Below are 17,013 nucleotides of genomic sequence, written 5' to 3' on the forward strand. Positions count from 1 at the left end.
AATTAGACAGAGTACACCTTGGACTGTATTTTGAGATATTTTGCTTGATAAGGGGCCTGGAATTTAACTTTGTCAGGACCTGAGATTCAACACCTTGGCAAGGTCCTCAGGGAATGGGGCAAATTCACTGCTAGGGTGGTTCTTAGAAGTCTGGAAAAAGCCATGACAACACTTAGTGAAGTGGAAATTTCTGAGTTGTCTTCAGTAAGAAAATATTCCGCAACAGGCTCAGGCTGTAGTGCAAGCAACTCTGCTCATTGGTCTATATGATCAGAGGAAGAGATAAAGCAGCTGAGGGAAGCGGGAACTCCAGAATGTACACTGTGAACATTCAGGCTCCTGCCACTTCAGTGACATTTTTAGGGGGTCCAGTGGTCAGGAGCATGCCAGGATATCTTCTTCAAAGTAAAAGACATATTGATGCATCCTGCATCCCTACGACACAAAGGAAGCTCAGCACCCTGGTTAGCTCTTTTGGGCTCGGGAGACAACACATTCCACAGATAAGAATACTGCTCTGGCCCATATACTGTGTGACATAGATAACTGCCAGCTTCGTGAAGTGCTCAGAGCAGAAAAGGCTCTGCAGCAGGTGCAGCAGCCCTGATGCTTGGTTCATATGATTGGGCAGACTCTATGGCTTTGGAAATGTCAGTGTTAGGAAAAGATGCAATGCGAAAAGATATAGCTTTTCGCAAGCCCCAGTGGGAGAATCACAATGCAGGCCTCTCGGATTCTGGGATAAGACCATGCCAACTAGCAGAAAATTAGACACCTTTTGAGAAACAGCTCTCGGAGGGCTACTGGGCCCTGGTGGAGATGATGGTTGTTGACCGTGGGTAGAGAATTGTCCATTATTATTTGGGTTCTGTTGAACCCTCCAAGTCATAAAGTTGGATGGGCCAAGTGGTAGTTCATCATGAGATGGAAATGATACATCCAAGATCAAGCCTGAGCAGGATCATGAGTACACTGCATGAGCAGGCAGCCCAAAGCTCCTTATTCTTATCACCCTCAATAGATGCACCAGCGTCCTTCTCCCATCTCATACCTATGGAATATGGGGGTACCCATACAACCAGAAAAAGGAGGAAGAAAAATCCTGAGCTTGGTTTATGGATAAGGTGGCTTGGTATGGGAGTGTCAGCCGAAAATGGGTGGGGTGGCCTTGAAAGACAGTAGAGATGGAAAATCTTCCCAGCGAGCAGAGTTGAAAACAGTGTAGCTGGTCATCCACTTTGCATGGAAGACATGGCCCAAGGTGAAAGTATTTACAGTTCCTGGGCAGTGGTCACTGTCCTGGCTATCTGGTCAGGAGCCTGGAAGAAGAAGGATTGGAAGACTGGGACAACGAGGTGTGGGGTAGGGGCAGGTGGATTGACACATGGGAGTGGGCATCAACTGTGAAGAGTTTTGTTTCACATGTTAACGTTAACCAGACGGTAACCACCATGGAAAAAGCACTGAACAACCAAGTAGATAAAATGACTTGGTCAATTGACATGAGTCATACTGCCATTGGCCACCTCAGAACAGAGTGGCCATGGTAGCATAGACAGAAGCATCTAATCAGTTGATCCACTTCACATTGAAGGAGGTGGATGGAGAAGGCCTATAACACGAATATCACACCATCCAGAAGAAGGCAACTTCACGGAATGCAGAAACAGTCTTTATTTATTTTTTTTTACATATATATAAGCATTTTATTTTAATAATACTCTTTATTGTTTCAATTTAAATCATCCCATTATGAAAACGTCTTAATTGAAGAGAGACTATTTCTTCAAAACTCTAATCAGAGCTTTATCAATTAAATGTACAGCAATACAGCCTTTAGAAACACATAATTCTTCATTTTACAATAATACTTTCCCTTTAAAAATCTGTCATGGTTTGTCACAGATTTAAAATATAAGGCACCTAATGCTATGACAGGGTAATACAGTATACGTAGTGTAAGTGAACCGGATCTTTTCTCAAATATTCTTTTGTAAAGTCCCACCAAATTTGTGTGAACATACTTGTTGCATAAATTAAACACTTTTTGTTGTTAATTTGCAATGTTCTACAAAACTCAAAATTACAATCTGTACCTATTATAGGCGGCTTATTGTAGCATTTTACCTGTAAGAAATACTGATCTATATAGTTAAATGATTTCTAGAAAACATTTTCATAATATAGTCCAGCATTCAACAAATAATATGTGAAAATAAAGTCTCCAGAACATTAAGATTTTATTCCTTGATTAGTTCAAATTATTTCATCAGCTGAATTCCTTGAGATGTGTAAGGCAGGTCGGTCCTTCAGATGGACTGTGGACTGGAAATTCCTATAACTGTAATAATACATACACAGCTACAGAGGAAAGTACTTCATTATGAAAATGAAGAAAACAGATATGAGGAAAATATATTTTAGAGTTCCAAAGAACTGAAACTGTTATTTTTCAGACTAGGCACTGAAACATTTTTCTACAAAAACTTGCCAGAGATTGTCTCTTTGCTGTATAATGTTCCATTATCAAGCTGGGCTACAGACAACAGCTAACTAGCTCCATCCTCCTGAGAAACACCATGCATAGGAATGAGACTCTCATACTGTTTGCTGTCTTCCGGAACCCTCTGAGTTCGATGTTTTCTGCATATAAAGGCAAAAATTCTTCTGATTCCCACCATCACAGGATCCCAATTATTATAATGGCATAGAAGAGTTGCAATAGAAAATGAAAAAAATACAGGGATAGCGCCTTTTTCATACACATGTCAGCTATTATAGACAGAGGTATTGTAAGGCTTAGTGCAAGTGTGCCTATCAACGATGAGGTAAGAAAGCAGCCCCACAACCACAGGAACTCTGACAGAACTGTTCCAATAAGGCCGTTAACGATAATGCACATTAATACTACTTTATTGGGAAACTCAAAGTCCTCAAATCCAGTACAATGAAGTAAAAAGAAACCTGGCCATAAGAGCAGTAGATTAAACAGACCTACAAAACCTTAAAATTACAGCTAATAGTTTAGAAAGAGTAAATCTATCTCCACTGTTACTTGGAAACAATGCAGCAAGGATTAAGGTAAAAAGTCCAGAAGTTGAGGACAAAATATTAACTATAGCAACTTGTGTGTCCGCAAGTGCTTCTTGATATGAGAAATTTGCCAAAAACCACCTTAAAAAAGCAGCAAATTCTAACACATGCTACAAAGATGAACCTTGAAGACATTAGGCTAAGTGAAATAAGCCAGTCACAAAAGGAAAAACACTGTGATTCCACTCATCTGAGGCACTTAGAGTAGTCAAATTCATAGAGACAGAAAGTAGAACGGTGGCTGTCAGGGGCACAAAGCAAAAAAAAAAAGCTAATTTTTGCTACTTGAGTTGCAGTAAGTTTCCCCACAGTTCTTAGTAAGGAGTCTTGTTCTTTCAGAGTAGGATATGACATGCGAGACAACTTAGCTTCCGATGCATGGCTTGAAGGAAGCTGTCGAATCTCCATGATATTACTGAACCTTACAAGAGATTTTTTGGGAGTTTTTTCAGCATCCATGTTTGTGTTCTCCAGTTTTTCACTTGGAAGATCATGAAATTTCACAGGAACATACAGAGGTTCACTCAAAGAACTATTCATAGTTGTATCTGTTGTGCAAGTAGCAAAGTAACCTTCAGTATCTGCAAAAAAAGTAGCATGCTTTCCTCGAAATCCTCTTGTACACTGTTGTCTCCATGGCTTCCAAATAATAAAGCCCAAAAGGTAGAGAACAAACATAGATGTTTCTGCAAAGGTGCTGAAGAATGGTTTGTTGTACCGAGTGAAAACATACGAAGTAAGTTCTGAGGATGCTACCCATATCACATCAACAAGTAGGAGAACAACGATCCCCAGAACCATTCGCCTGCGCTGAGTGAAACCACTGCTCCGGGAATTCATTCGGTTCATGATAAAGACACACACCATCTGCAGTCTGACTTGAAGGGCCTTTCTGAGATCTTCAAGAGCAATGCCTGAAAACTTGGCAAATCTGAGTCTACAAGGAGGTGAAGAACTCAGCGCACCTGGCCTTCCCGCCCCGCGACGGCGTCGTGGCGGCACCACGAGCGGGCCCGGCCCGGAGCCGCCGCCGCCCAGCGCCACGGCCGCGGCCTCAGCCTCACGGCGCTGTCGCGGCGCCTGACACTGCGCTGCGCTGCAGGCCCAGCCCCTGAAGCCGCGGGGCCCCCAGGCTGCGCCGCCGACGCCGCCCAGCTCCACTCGGCCCGGGAGGGCGGGGAGCGGGCGAGGGTCAGCAACCGCGCAGGCAGCGATGGCCGCGGAGCCCCGCCCCCGGCCGGCCTCCAGAAACAGTCTTGAAACGCACGGCTGACGCTCCAACTTGAGGCAATACTCTGAGGGCACACAGTACCATCCTTCGAGATGCAGTATGCGCATGCAATCAGAGATCTCTGTATAGGACTGTGCACTCAATAGGAAGAATACATGAATCTGGGACTCGAGAGGTGGAAGCAGGAGTAGGCTCACTTACCATTCTAGAGGTGGAAAACTTTTCCCTTCATCTCTTCTGGGTTCTTTGGCTGATCTAATAATTAAACTGACGTAAAACAGATCAACAGGAGAAAAATAAATTTAATTTTGACCATACGAGAGAACATAAAAATATGAGACTCCAAGAAGTGACCAAAGCAGGCAGCTTTTTTACCTTTTAGACAAGCAAACAATAAATTTGTGAAGAACTGACAAAACAAAGGAGTTTGGGCTCGGGGCGGCAAATTAGTGCGGAAGTAACAGGGTTTGCTTAGACAGTCTTCTCGGCTTTAAATCGTCTGCCTCTGCTGATAAGGGTGCCTTCTGCCCTCCTGATATTGGGAAGATACTTTCACATGGGAAATTTATTTCCTGCTTTTAGGGGGACAATTGAGGGTGAGAGTGTCCTTCTTATACCAGCTGTTTCTTAAGTAACTTTAATTCAAAATCATCAATATGCCAAAGTGGCATATTTTGGGGTGGCATATTCTGCTCTCCTTCACCATCACTAGCAATGACCCACTGGGGGAGTTTGTGTTCCCTGTCCCTGCAGCTCTGGGTTCTGCAGAGTTGGAGGTTCTGGTTTCCAAATGGGCATATCCTTGCCAAGGATCCATTGAACTACAAGTTACAGCTGCTGCCAGGGCACTTTGGACTCCTTATTCCTAGGAGCCAGCAGGTTAGGACAGGAGTCACCATATGGGCAGGGGTAATTAACCCCGATCAGTAGGAGAAAGTGCTGCTTTTAAACAATGGGAGCAGGGAGGGAGGAATGTGTGTGGAACCCACGTTGTCTACTCAGGCAGCTTCCTGGTACTTCCTTGCCCCTTGTAACTGCTGAAGGACCTGTGCAGCAACCACAGCCTGAGAAGGGTATGATTACCAAGAGATCAGACCCCTCAGGAATGAAAGTTTGAATCACACCACCAGGTAAGCCACTGAGTCCTGCCAAGGTGAGAGCTGAGGGTGAGGGGTAATTTAGAATGGATGGTGGAGGAGGAGGAGGATGAGCTCCAGTTGTGGCCCTGAGAGCAAATGCGGCACCAGGGCTGTGCTTTATCCCACTAACTTCTATTTTCTGATTTTTTCCCCTCAGGAAGAGAGGCCTGTGGGGACCATGGAGAAGGTGCTCTTCCAACTTAGGTGGAGATGTAGATCTGTGCAGTGCAAACAGGAGCCTGTGGCGGCCATGAAAATGCAGCTCTCAGATTTCCTCCTGCAGGGAGCATCGCTGGTCCACAGACCAGCTGCTGTGCTCTGACATCTATCACCACGTTTGCACTGAGGCTGTGCTTTCCCTAGGCTGCTCCCGGCAAATGACTGAGTGTAGCAGGGATACTAAGCAGGCCCCTACCTGTAAGATGCGGGCCTCTTCTGAAGGGCAACTTTGGCTCAGAACTGCCATAGGCCTGACTAAACTTTCTTAGAAGTGCGCTGAAGAAGTAAGAAATAACTCCTTACTCTCTTCTTCCCTCCGTCCCTCCCGCCCTAGTTTCTTCTTTCTTCTCCTTCACAGTGGGCAGACCTGCATCATAGTCTGATGGCTCCTCTGCCAGCTCCTTCTCCATTTTCCCTCACTGGCATGTCCTCTAATAAATCTCTTGCACATCTAATCCCATCTTGGCATCTGCTTCTTGGAGGACCCAGACAGATGGCTTGTATATGTGCCTGTGGGCCTCTAAGGCAGAATGGCAAACATGTCAATCTTGTATGCTAAGTCTAGTCAACTGGTGGTGGCTGCCAGGAGTGCTGAGTTAAGATCCTAGGGCTGTATCTGGTCCCTTGTAAAGAGTGCCATGATCTATTAGCAAGGTCTGCCATGAGGGCAAGGGAGGAGGGTCTTGATCTTTCATTAGCAGCTACTCCTGAATTGGGATGTTCCCAAAGTCTCTATCAAGAAAGATCATGGTCAGAGGGGGTATCGTATGTGAAACTTTTGTTAATGATGAATGATATTCATAATGATAGTGAATGATTAATGAGAATGATGGTTAATGATTAATAATGATGATCATTAATGATGATATAAGGATGTAACAATATATAATGACTACATAATTTTATATGAATAATGATACTGCTTAATGAAGAATAATTATAAAATGGTATTATATCATTAAGGAGCCTAAAGTGATACTAATATAAGATAATGTGGTTTAATTGTATTATATAAGCAATAGTATTTTCATACTGAAAGATGGTGTTACATGGAATCTAGAAAAAAAGATATGAAGTATGTTAGTGATCTCCATCTCTGACTTGGGGTGACTGCTTTGATAAGCTAATGTGATTATTTCTGTTTCCTTGGAAGGTCTCTATCATGGAGCCCATCATAACATGCTACTGTTCATTAATATGATTTATTTTTTTAAATCTGATTTTATACTTGTCAAGCAACATTCTGAAGTTAATTATTAAGTTTTATAAGTAAATTTTGCTACTAGAAAGAGAATGTGCTAACCAGTTGATATAGGTATTCTAATCTACCTAGCATTTATTTCCTTCCTAAAAATAATACATGCTTATTATTAAATAATTTTAAAAGTATAAAAGCAAACTTTGAAATCCACTTCCACTTTCCTCTCAATCCCACTCCGTAGGAGTAACACTTTATTTTTTGTTGTAAATTAATTGTTTATTCCCTTGGATATCTGATGTTCAAGGTGTTGTCTTTATGACCTTGTTTAAAAGGCATCTCTTGTGTATTTATCCAGGAGGAACTAACAAAACTGAGTTTGTAAATACACAAAACTGAGGGCCAACCCTTTCATTCAGAGTCCTTTTAATCTTCATGAGCCAGTCTTTTGTTGAGTCTTTTATGATGGCAAACATGCTTTGCAAAAAGGTAAGCTTTAGCTACCACTCACAGAATATAAAAGACCATTTTGGGAGAATGTGTGTAGTGCGGTGCTCACTGCATTTTATGGGTTATTTAGTCTTATGAACTACCACTCATTTGTTTTTGTGTTGAATTATACTACTTTTTGGTTATTTTCTAGGAGTCTTTTCACTTCCCCAAGGATAAAGTGGGGGTAAGAAAAGTGACTTTAGCCTTAGTATGAACTCAGCAGGCACCTACTTCAACAGTTTTAGAAAGAAAACATGAAGACAAACCTGAAATGATCTAGGCTATAAATTTGCTCTTTTTTAAAAAAAAAACAAGGTCAATATTATTATTATTGGCTATTTTCAAACTCAACGCAACTTCTGATGAGAAAAATTAGTTCCCTAAGATGAGTAAGGTTAGGCTTTTAATGTACATGAAACTTATTTTAAAAGATGTTCCTCAATGGAGAACATCTGGATCTTTATTGAAAGTGCTTTCCTTAAAGGATTTACAGAAGACACCTTAAGCTTAATATCTCCAAGGGAAATTATTAAGGAACAGAAAAGGCAACATGCCAAAATAATGTTGTTAAACTTATATGTAATTTTGTAAAACACAAATATAATTTTGTAACTTTTAAAAAACTTCAATGATGGTTTCACTTAATGTGAGAGGGACTACATTATTTTCATAAATGAACCAACTTACAAAGTGTACTCATTGTATTACTCATCATATTACTTTTTAGTTATAAAAGGCTGATGAGTATTTAAAATAATTTCATACTAAAAACGTTGATAAAAAATTTGTGAAGAATAATTTTTTAGGTGGGACAAACATTATGGTGAACAGTCATACATAAATCTGGTTGACTATGAGGATAAAAATTAGAGATCTTTTCATGTAGATTAAAAAGTAGATTTTTTTCCCAAAATCAATTTATTTATTTTCCCATTCTTTCAAAAAATCAGAACTTTTCTTTTGATTAACAGGCAAAATATTACCACAGAAATAAAGATACTCTAAAACATTCATAGACCTACCTATAGTCTCTCTCTTTTTGATTAAAGAAAACCTGGAATTATTTTGTAGCACATTTATTATTTGCCGCTTTTCATAAAATGGAATCCTGTAGTTACAAAAATATACAGTAGAAATATCTTGGGAGAGAGGCTGTGATTTAGTAAATACTGCATTTGTTCAAGATAGTCACAGAGATGCAAGCCCAGTGTTCACTCGGCTCTATTCTCTAAACTTCATTTTCTGATGTTAGAAGTTAGACCTGATTTAATAACTATCTGAGGCAAAATTACTGTGCCTTACACTCTTTATATAACAAAGAACCAGAGTGGCATGGAAATGCCGTTTCAGCCGTTGGACCCACTGGATTAGAGTGATGCCTTTGACCATCTTCTATTTGAGATCAGTGATTGTTGCTTGAGGAGCTTTAATAGATTTATTTTGATCTTTTTAAATTTAAGGTTACCCAAGGGTTGGGCAAAATACCAAAGTCCGAATGCAAATTGGTACACTGCCTTAATATTGAATTTATCTCTGGCTTAGGAGAAACAGCCCTGTGCCCTCCTGAGGATAGCAGCTTCACATGTCCTACTGCTGTGATTCTTAGCGCAGACGCTAAAATGAAAAATCCAATAAAACCACTGCCTGGGGTCATGTATTAAGCCATTCTGGCATGTGATATCAGTTTGTCCTGGAAAGTTCCAATTTGATTTTTTTGTCCTTATTTTCATACATGTGGAGGGGAACTTTTACTTTAAAGATCAGCATATAGGAATGGCCTTTTCAATGTCATCTGCGTTGCAGTAAAGGTTTTGAAGGCATACTTGCTTCCATTGCAAATGTTATCTCATGGCTCAACCAGATGATAAAATTTTACTAATCAATATTAAAACAGACAAAGGCACTCAGTACAGTTTTGGTCTTCTCAACTTATTTATTTCCAGGTCTGACAGGTCTAGTTATTATAGATGTAATCTAACTTGATTTAGAAACCAAGTCGACTGGATTTAAATTCCTAAAGATACAACAAATTTTGGGGAACAAATGAAATAAGATGTACTTTTGGTTGATATGAGTGCCCAGTAGAACTAATCTGTTCTCTGAAAAATAATAGAGAATCCAAACTAATATATATTACACATATAAACCAGTTTATTAGATTGTCAGTGATACTTGGAGACAAATTCCAGTTTTTATTTGACTTCATAGAAACAGAGGAAGGGAGGAAAGTTTTAAACTTCAAGCTTTGTTCAGCATGTGTGCAGTTAGCATCCACAAAGCACCATTGGATACGGAAGAATTAGCACCACAGAATTTTAGGACCTAACTGTTAACATGCATCACTGAAAAACTTGGAACATGAAAACTGAAGTGGTACAAGGTATGGTCTATTATAAACAATACAAGGCAATGTATGACTTGTTTTCATACGGTACAATACAATCACCAATCAATGAGAACCTTTTACGTACAAGACAGGACAAAAAACACTTTGTACCCTGTTAACACTAAAGCAGTTACAGATTTAAAAACATGTTTCTTGTGAGAGGCAGTGGGTTGAAATGATCCCTCCTCCTCAATTTTTAAATTCAGAGTTATATAGTTACATGATCTCTTAAGAAAGTATTTTCAAATCTATGTCTCTCTACCTCAATGTTGACAGATGGTTTTTTGAAAACTGAAAGGCTTGATGAATTAAAAAACAAAAAACCCCGAAAAACCTGATAGATTGAAGAAGTGCTCCAGTGTGGTGAAAGATATGCCACATAAGATCAGTTTGAAAATGAGGCCAATGGTGCTGCCACTTGTCTTCCCTTCCGTGGAGGAATGTCAAGTAGAGAAGCCTTGCATTCACGATGAACTTCAGTTCACTTCCTTCACCGAATGCCTTTGTTCTGAAGTGTAACATAAGACATTTATTCCTTATTCCTCAACTGTTTTTGTAGTGTCATAGGGCTGTTCCTTATGCTGGATTTGACAACAGTGAAAAAGGTTGATATTCTCCCTGGATTTAGGGTAATTTTTGAGCTAAAGAAAAAATATTAATTATAATTTAGCATATATGAAATTTTAAAGGGAGTTTCACTATTTTTCACAGTATACACCCATAATGAATATCATTGAAAACCTTTCTGTTAGAAAACATGTAACAAACCCTCAATTTTAAGTTGTGTCTAGGCCAATTTTGGCATATTAGAAGATACTGTATAAGAAATGTGCAATAATAGATAGATACAGGTATATTCGGATCTTGATGCATTGATGCCAAGGAAAAAATATTTTTACTCACCAAGAGAAGAATATACCTTGAAGCATCTATGCAGACACATGAATCAATCATGTATCTGCCCAAGTTCTAATTCTGGAATAGTGATAACAGGGTCATTTAGGAAAAAGTACTCAATTACAGTATGGCAGCAATTTTATGTTGTATATATTTAACAGCAAAACATTTTTGAAAATAGAATCAGTATTATACGGTAAGTTTACAATTAACCATTTTTATACTTGTAATACATGCATTTATTTGTTTTCCCAGTTGTTAAAAATTTCACGAGGACCAACATCTTTCAGAACAATAATCTAACATTAAACAAAACCTTCTAAGGAAAATATTTAGCATCACAAAGATTTGAGAAAAGTCAGTTACTCAGCATCACAAAATACTCAATAGATCTACATTTAAGATTGTTCATGCCATGACATTAACACACCTTTGGGTTATTATATCTTATTTAAAAAAGAGAACAAAGAAACAAACCAAAGAACTGACATGGAATTTACCTTTAGTCTCTCCTGGGTAAGGGTAGACCTCTAACAAACTTGACTCCTTTCTGTACCATGTAATGATACAGCATTTACATGTAGTGAACGAAAAATGGCCACCAGAGAGAAAGAATTAAAAATAAGTAAAATGATAGAAATACGTTTTTTACTGAAGTGAACTACCACCAAACAAAACAGAAAGCAACATTTGTTCGTTTTGAAATATTCTTCTGTTGAAAAACATTCTTGGAAAAAAGTTAGCCTAACCTTATAAATGTCAGAAAGATGTAAGGTTTAACTTGAGAAAAAATTCAACTTTTGAAAAAAATTATCCTATGCTTTTTCTGCTGAACCAAATCCACCGTATAAGTCAACTACTAATTTTCTGAAGAGGAAACAGCTATACACAGCAGCACATCCACATTATTGATTTAAATTTGATAATTCACCAGGCATGGCTGACTTGAGCACAGAAGAAACAAAACTGATTTCTTAATGTTTTAGGGTTACATTAAAAGAAACTCAACCAAAAGAAAATTGAATTATGGCAGGCTGGCTTAATAGTTTTGATTGCCTTTATATTTGACCAACATTTCAACACAAGGTAGTACCAATTAAAAATAAGATTTAAAAATAAAAGCTGTCTAAAAATTGCTCAATGAAAAAGTCTTCAAATTTTACAACATTTTAACCTCCAATGATTGTAGACTAACTTAGACTAACAGTTCTGCCGTTATCACATACACTTTTGTTACTTGAGGTTTATTTCTGTGTTGTTCATTGGTTAAATTATGTAATGCAATTTTCTCAGCTAAAATCATTTGAATTATTACATTATATTATAAGAAGCTTTAGAAAAACACATAAATAGGATACATTTATAAAAGGATAAAGAATATTTTATGGGCTTTTAGGCAATTTCTATACAGACAAATAGCTAGTTTAAGGTAATAAAGTGCCTTCATTTCCAGGTAATTAATTTTTCACTAAAATATTTTAAGGCTTTATAAGAAACTTAATATTATCAGAAGTTTGATAGTTTATGGGGTTATACTATTAATTAGCATTCTTTCATAGTCTATATTTTATTTAATCTTTTAATCCATCTTAGCTAATTTTTAATAACTAACAGCTTAAAATAATAAAATTTGAATTGTAAATTCTGAATTCATTTTGTGAGGAAAGGGAAAGATGTATAATTTCTAAATGCTGTGATTTGTATATAAGACTTACATGTGGCTTGTGAACAATCTAGTTTATGTCATAATATGCAGCAGCCAATGCCCCTCAAAAAATTCAACAGAATATTTAATCCATGGCAAACAGGGCTATCATTTCATTTATTCATATATTCTGTTGTCTTTACATTTAAAATGATTGTGCAGCCTTAGATGAAAAAATCTATAGAAAATCTAAGATGAATTCTTCAAATACAGGCACAATGAATATTTTTTATTGCAATAGCTTATGCATAATCCATATTGATGCCGACATCTAATGTTAAAGCATGTATATTTGTTTTCATTTGCTTCTACTACCCATGGATGTATCATAGTAAAATACTGGTAACCTAATAGAAGTATATATAATAGCCTATCATACAGAATTCCATTTCTTCTTGTCATTTCTCTTTGGAGGACATGGGGGTATTTTAAGCACAGCTGTGTACTTAGTTGTCTTGGCAGCTCCAGATTTCAAGAGAGATTATGACTATAAGGTCATCAACTACTCAATTGGTTATAACTAATAAAAACTAAAATGTTTGAATATTCTTTTTCAGGAATTTAGTTATTTTTATCAGAAAATTAAAGTCAGGCACCAAATTAAATGGTGACGGTACCTAAAATGTTTTTCTAATTACCACTGGATTAATTTAAAATGGTATTTAAATTAAAAGTTTTTGAGATTAGGATGGAAGAGGAAAGCTAAAACTCATTGCAAAGAATGGTTTAAGTTAAATGTTCTACGTAATAAGAAAAAACAGGAACTACCAGTAGGAAAAAAGTGCTAGTCTTCAAATTGGGTCTGGCTTTGCATCTAAGGCCTAGTAAGAGTAATTCCTGGGAATTAAAAAAAAAAAAATTAAAATGACGTAAACCTTTATAATTGCACATTCCTTTACCAAAGTGCTACAATTTACCAATTTTTTTAAATGCACACAATGCTACTTTTCAAAATCTAAGTATATATAAAGTTTTTACCTTTTTCATAATAGTATAGTACAGTTTCACAAACTTAGCACAAATATAAGCAGGAAGATGAATTATAACTTTCTAAAAATAGTGTAGTGTGTTTTAAAAAAATAACTAAGAACATTTGTCATTATGAAGATTCAAATCCAAGTATAGCCAAAGCATTCCCATAAAATCTGAAAACATCATGAGAGGTTATTTAGGCAAATTTTGGTAATACTCTGCCATGCAATGCACAGACATTATATGCTTTTTTTTTTAAAAACATTGGTTTAGTCATCCTGTTTTTATCTTACTACATATTATACTTACTTTCTTCAATCACTGAAGTGACAATATATGTAATAACCGAGTTTTGAAAACAGTACTAAACACTAAGGTTTCTAGCTTAATTGTTCATTCCTATTAAGCACAGCAAAAATGTTCGATGCATGGGTTATTAATTTTCATGCTTCTATCTCTTTATTCTAAAGAGAAACACTAAATGGAAATGTACAGAGATAATATAATAAGGACCAAAGGACATTAGAGACCAAAGCACCAATATATGGGAGCAAATAAAATAAGAAGCAACTGTGTGGAAGTTCTCCATATTATTAAATTTGGTACATCAGGGGAAGACAATAAAAAATGAAGATCCCTTTACCATGTAATAATTGTATTAATATATATTTTAAAATAAATGGCACGCACATAAAGTTAAATTTTTAATATTTTTGTTGTTTGGGTGTGATGAAGTTAAACTAGAGAGCCATCTCATTACAAACTGAGACCAAAAAAATTATATTCTTCAGAAGAAAGAGAGATGTAAGATCATGATTTCAATGACAGGTTATCTGTCTTCTCTTATGCCACAGGGTAAACACTGTGATGTAGTGTCTCACTTAACTGGGGTGAAAAATGCTGCTAAAAACATAACAGTGCTAATGTTAAAATTAGGATTAGTTCATAGTCATGGAACATTAAATGATGATCAAAAAAAAGGACTCATTCCTTTTCCTACAGTTTGAGAATCTCAATCTTGCTGTAAGAATGACCACATAAAAACACCTAAAAGAAATGCCCAATTCTATAAATTCTTCATCTTCTGAAGCTGTGGAATGGCATATAAATTGGTATCCTAGTCCTCTGAGAGAACTAACAAACTTCAAAAACATAAGTAAAATCAGAAAGAATCAGGCATGATAAATCACCAATAAAAACTCCCCCAAACCCAACATACTGATAGGTTAATCACAGAAAGGATAGATATTCATCCTATACAAATTAAATGTAGTTTAAATAGTAGTTTCTGAGTATGAGAATATAACCCCTGTTCGTAAATAATAATCTTGGATAGTGGCAGCATTTAAAAACTGTTAAGAGAAATACTTCAAATAAACATTGAAATGCAGAATATTCTTAATAGAAGCTGTAGATATGTGGAAACTTCACACTATATGTGATATTCCAACTATATTTAGCTCATGTAATACCCCAAATAATATAAAATTTCACAATCTCTCTTGCTAATACAGATATTTTCTTGACTTTGCAAAAACGAGGCAATCGTATTTACCTAATTTAGCTTTTCCCTGGTAGCAGTCCTATCATGATGACATAAATACTGAGCAGACCTATAAGAACTGTTCCTACCACATAATTTAATCTTGTTTTCTATTATTCAGCTCTTTTATAGCACTTTTCATTTCCAAAATGCACACAACTAGTTGTAATAGTTATTTCTCACTGTATCGCCGTGAGGAAGGCCAGTTAACAAATTGCTTGTGCAGTGGTGGAGCGACACAGGGTTGTTAGAGATCTTACGTATCTTCCCTGCTCTGCAGGTAGTTATCTAGCATTGCCCTATGCTATGTGTCTATACCATATGCTCCTTGGGGCCAGAGACTGGATCTTGTCTGCTGTACATCCAGATCTGGCAGTGTGTTTCGCTCATGCTGTATGCAAAATAAATACCTGTTGACTTAATGAATGAGAAACAGAATTGAAAAAACAGAACAAAGAACCTCAACATGCTGCCCATCGCTCCCCACCGCCAACCCCCCACCACCCCACCCTCGCCCCACAACTGAAAAGCTGTGCTTGCCCACTCTTGCTTCTCTACTACAAAAGGGTAGGTAGTATTCTTCGTATTAATAAGAGGAGTATTGGGCCAGCCCCGTGGCTTAGCGGTTAAGTGCGTGCGCTCTGCTGCTGGCGGCCCAGGGTTTGGATCCCAGGCGCGCACCATCGCACCGCTTCTCAGGCCATGCTGAGGCCGTGTCCCACGTACAGCAACTAAGAAGGATGTGCAGCTATGACATACAACTATCTACTGGGGCTTTGGGGGAAAATAAATAAATAAAATTATAAAAAAAAAATAAGAGGAGTATTACTCACGCTCAAAACACTACAGCAAAGCCCACGCAGTATGTGTCCTCCAGCATATCAATGACATGATTGACTGTTACTACGACTACTCCTAAAACTTTCAATTAATCACCTTTCCTTTTGCCAAGTATTAAAACAAAAGTTGTGCTCCTGCATAGGACTGACTATTCTTTTCTTAAGTTAATTTGGGCATAAAGAATCAATGAAATAATCCTCACAGCTGCAATCATTAGCATGAATATGGGAAGTATCATAAGGGAATGAAAAGACAGTTACACATATACAGCAAAAGGAATTGGGGACTAGAGATTCTCTAATTTTTGGAAATTAGTGCAGGAAAGGTAAGATCCTTGAGACGTTAGGAGTTTTAGTGAACTAGGTGAATGCTAAGGTTAAACTAGATGATGTCAAAAGTCTTTTCCAGCTCTAAAATTCTATGTTGTCCTAACTGGTTCCTCCTCTGATATGATGGGAATCTGTATAGTATTCAAAATATATTTTATTTTTAAGAAAAAAGGATAAACTTGTAAATTTTTGATGATCTGGAACTCTTAAACAACCGTGAGTATTAAAAGTTTTCTTGAAAACACCATAATCCCTTCTTTTGTAACAATACCATGTAAAGCCTTTTAAATCCTGAATAAATCTACTTAAATTATGTCAATATAGTGTGGATATTATAAAACTTTGTATTGTTGGCAAAATTAGTAGCTAGGAGTCTGCTCCTGCTCCCGCTACTTTATACGGCCATGTCCCCTAAAGAATAGGTCTTACCAATTAAGTACAATTCATGACTTCATTTCCAATTTCAGAGAGAGGAAGGTGAAATTATTTCTTGTAAAAATTAGAGTTATGGTTTAAAATCACATCAGTAGAAAAAACAAATGATAATGGTATTAAATTTGAATCTCTAATTTAAATTGCTGTCCATGTTAATAAAAACAGCACTATTAATGAGAACATTTTGACTAAGTAACAAAAACATTAATTCCAAAACTAGGAAGCAAAAATGTAATTTTTTTTTTTTTTTTGTCAGGGGATCAGCCCTGCGCTAACATCCGCCAATCCTCCTCTTTTTTTGCCGAGGAAGACGGCCCTGGGCTAACATCCGTGCCCATCCTCCTCCACTTTATATGGGACGCCGCCACAGCGTGGCCTGCCAAAGCAGTGCATCGGTGCGCGCCCGGGATCCGAACCAGCGAACCCCGGGCCGCCGCAGCGGAGCGCGCGCACCCAACCGCTTGCGCCACCGGGCCGGCCCCGCAAAAATGTAATTTTTATTAGGCAGAACCATAAATACGTGGGGGGAGGAAA

The 17,013-nt window shown here is 37.6% G+C and overlaps 2 protein-coding genes across 2 annotated transcripts in view; both read right to left on the reverse strand.

Annotated features, from left to right (window-relative positions):
* Positions 1 to 2,972: 2,972 nt before the first annotated feature.
* Positions 2,973 to 4,431, reverse strand: LOC131393883 (solute carrier family 35 member F5-like). Its single transcript, XM_058524864.1, has 2 exons — positions 3,348 to 4,431; positions 2,973 to 3,174 (listed from the first exon to the last, which is right to left on the reverse strand). Exons 1-2 carry the CDS (start codon positions 4,429 to 4,431, stop codon positions 3,116 to 3,118), a joined length of 1,143 nt encoding a protein of 380 aa, XP_058380847.1. The 3' UTR covers positions 2,973 to 3,115.
* Positions 4,432 to 9,275: 4,844 nt separating this feature from the next.
* Positions 9,276 to 17,013, reverse strand: part of PURG (purine rich element binding protein G) — a 36,315-nt gene continuing 28,577 nt past the window's right edge. Inside the window, exon 3 of the mRNA XM_058525163.1 lies at positions 9,276 to 10,399. Within this exon, the coding sequence (XP_058381146.1) occupies positions 10,295 to 10,399 (105 nt within the window). The 3' untranslated portion in view covers positions 9,276 to 10,294. The remainder of the gene's footprint in view (positions 10,400 to 17,013) is intronic.

The sequence above is a fragment of the Diceros bicornis genome, chromosome 29, assembly GCF_020826845.1.
Source record: "Diceros bicornis minor isolate mBicDic1 chromosome 29, mDicBic1.mat.cur, whole genome shotgun sequence".
Lineage (NCBI taxonomy): Eukaryota > Metazoa > Chordata > Mammalia > Perissodactyla > Rhinocerotidae > Diceros > Diceros bicornis.

Coding starts and splice junctions, on each gene's coding strand:
- LOC131393883 (XM_058524864.1), bottom strand. CDS start 4,431: ATGCGCATACTGCATCTCGAAGGATGGTACTGTGTGCCCTCAGAGTAT. Junction 3,175..3,347: donor TAGCTTTTTTTTTTTGCTTT/GTGCCCCTGACA, acceptor TGCTTTTTTAAG/GTGGTTTTTGGCAAATTTCT.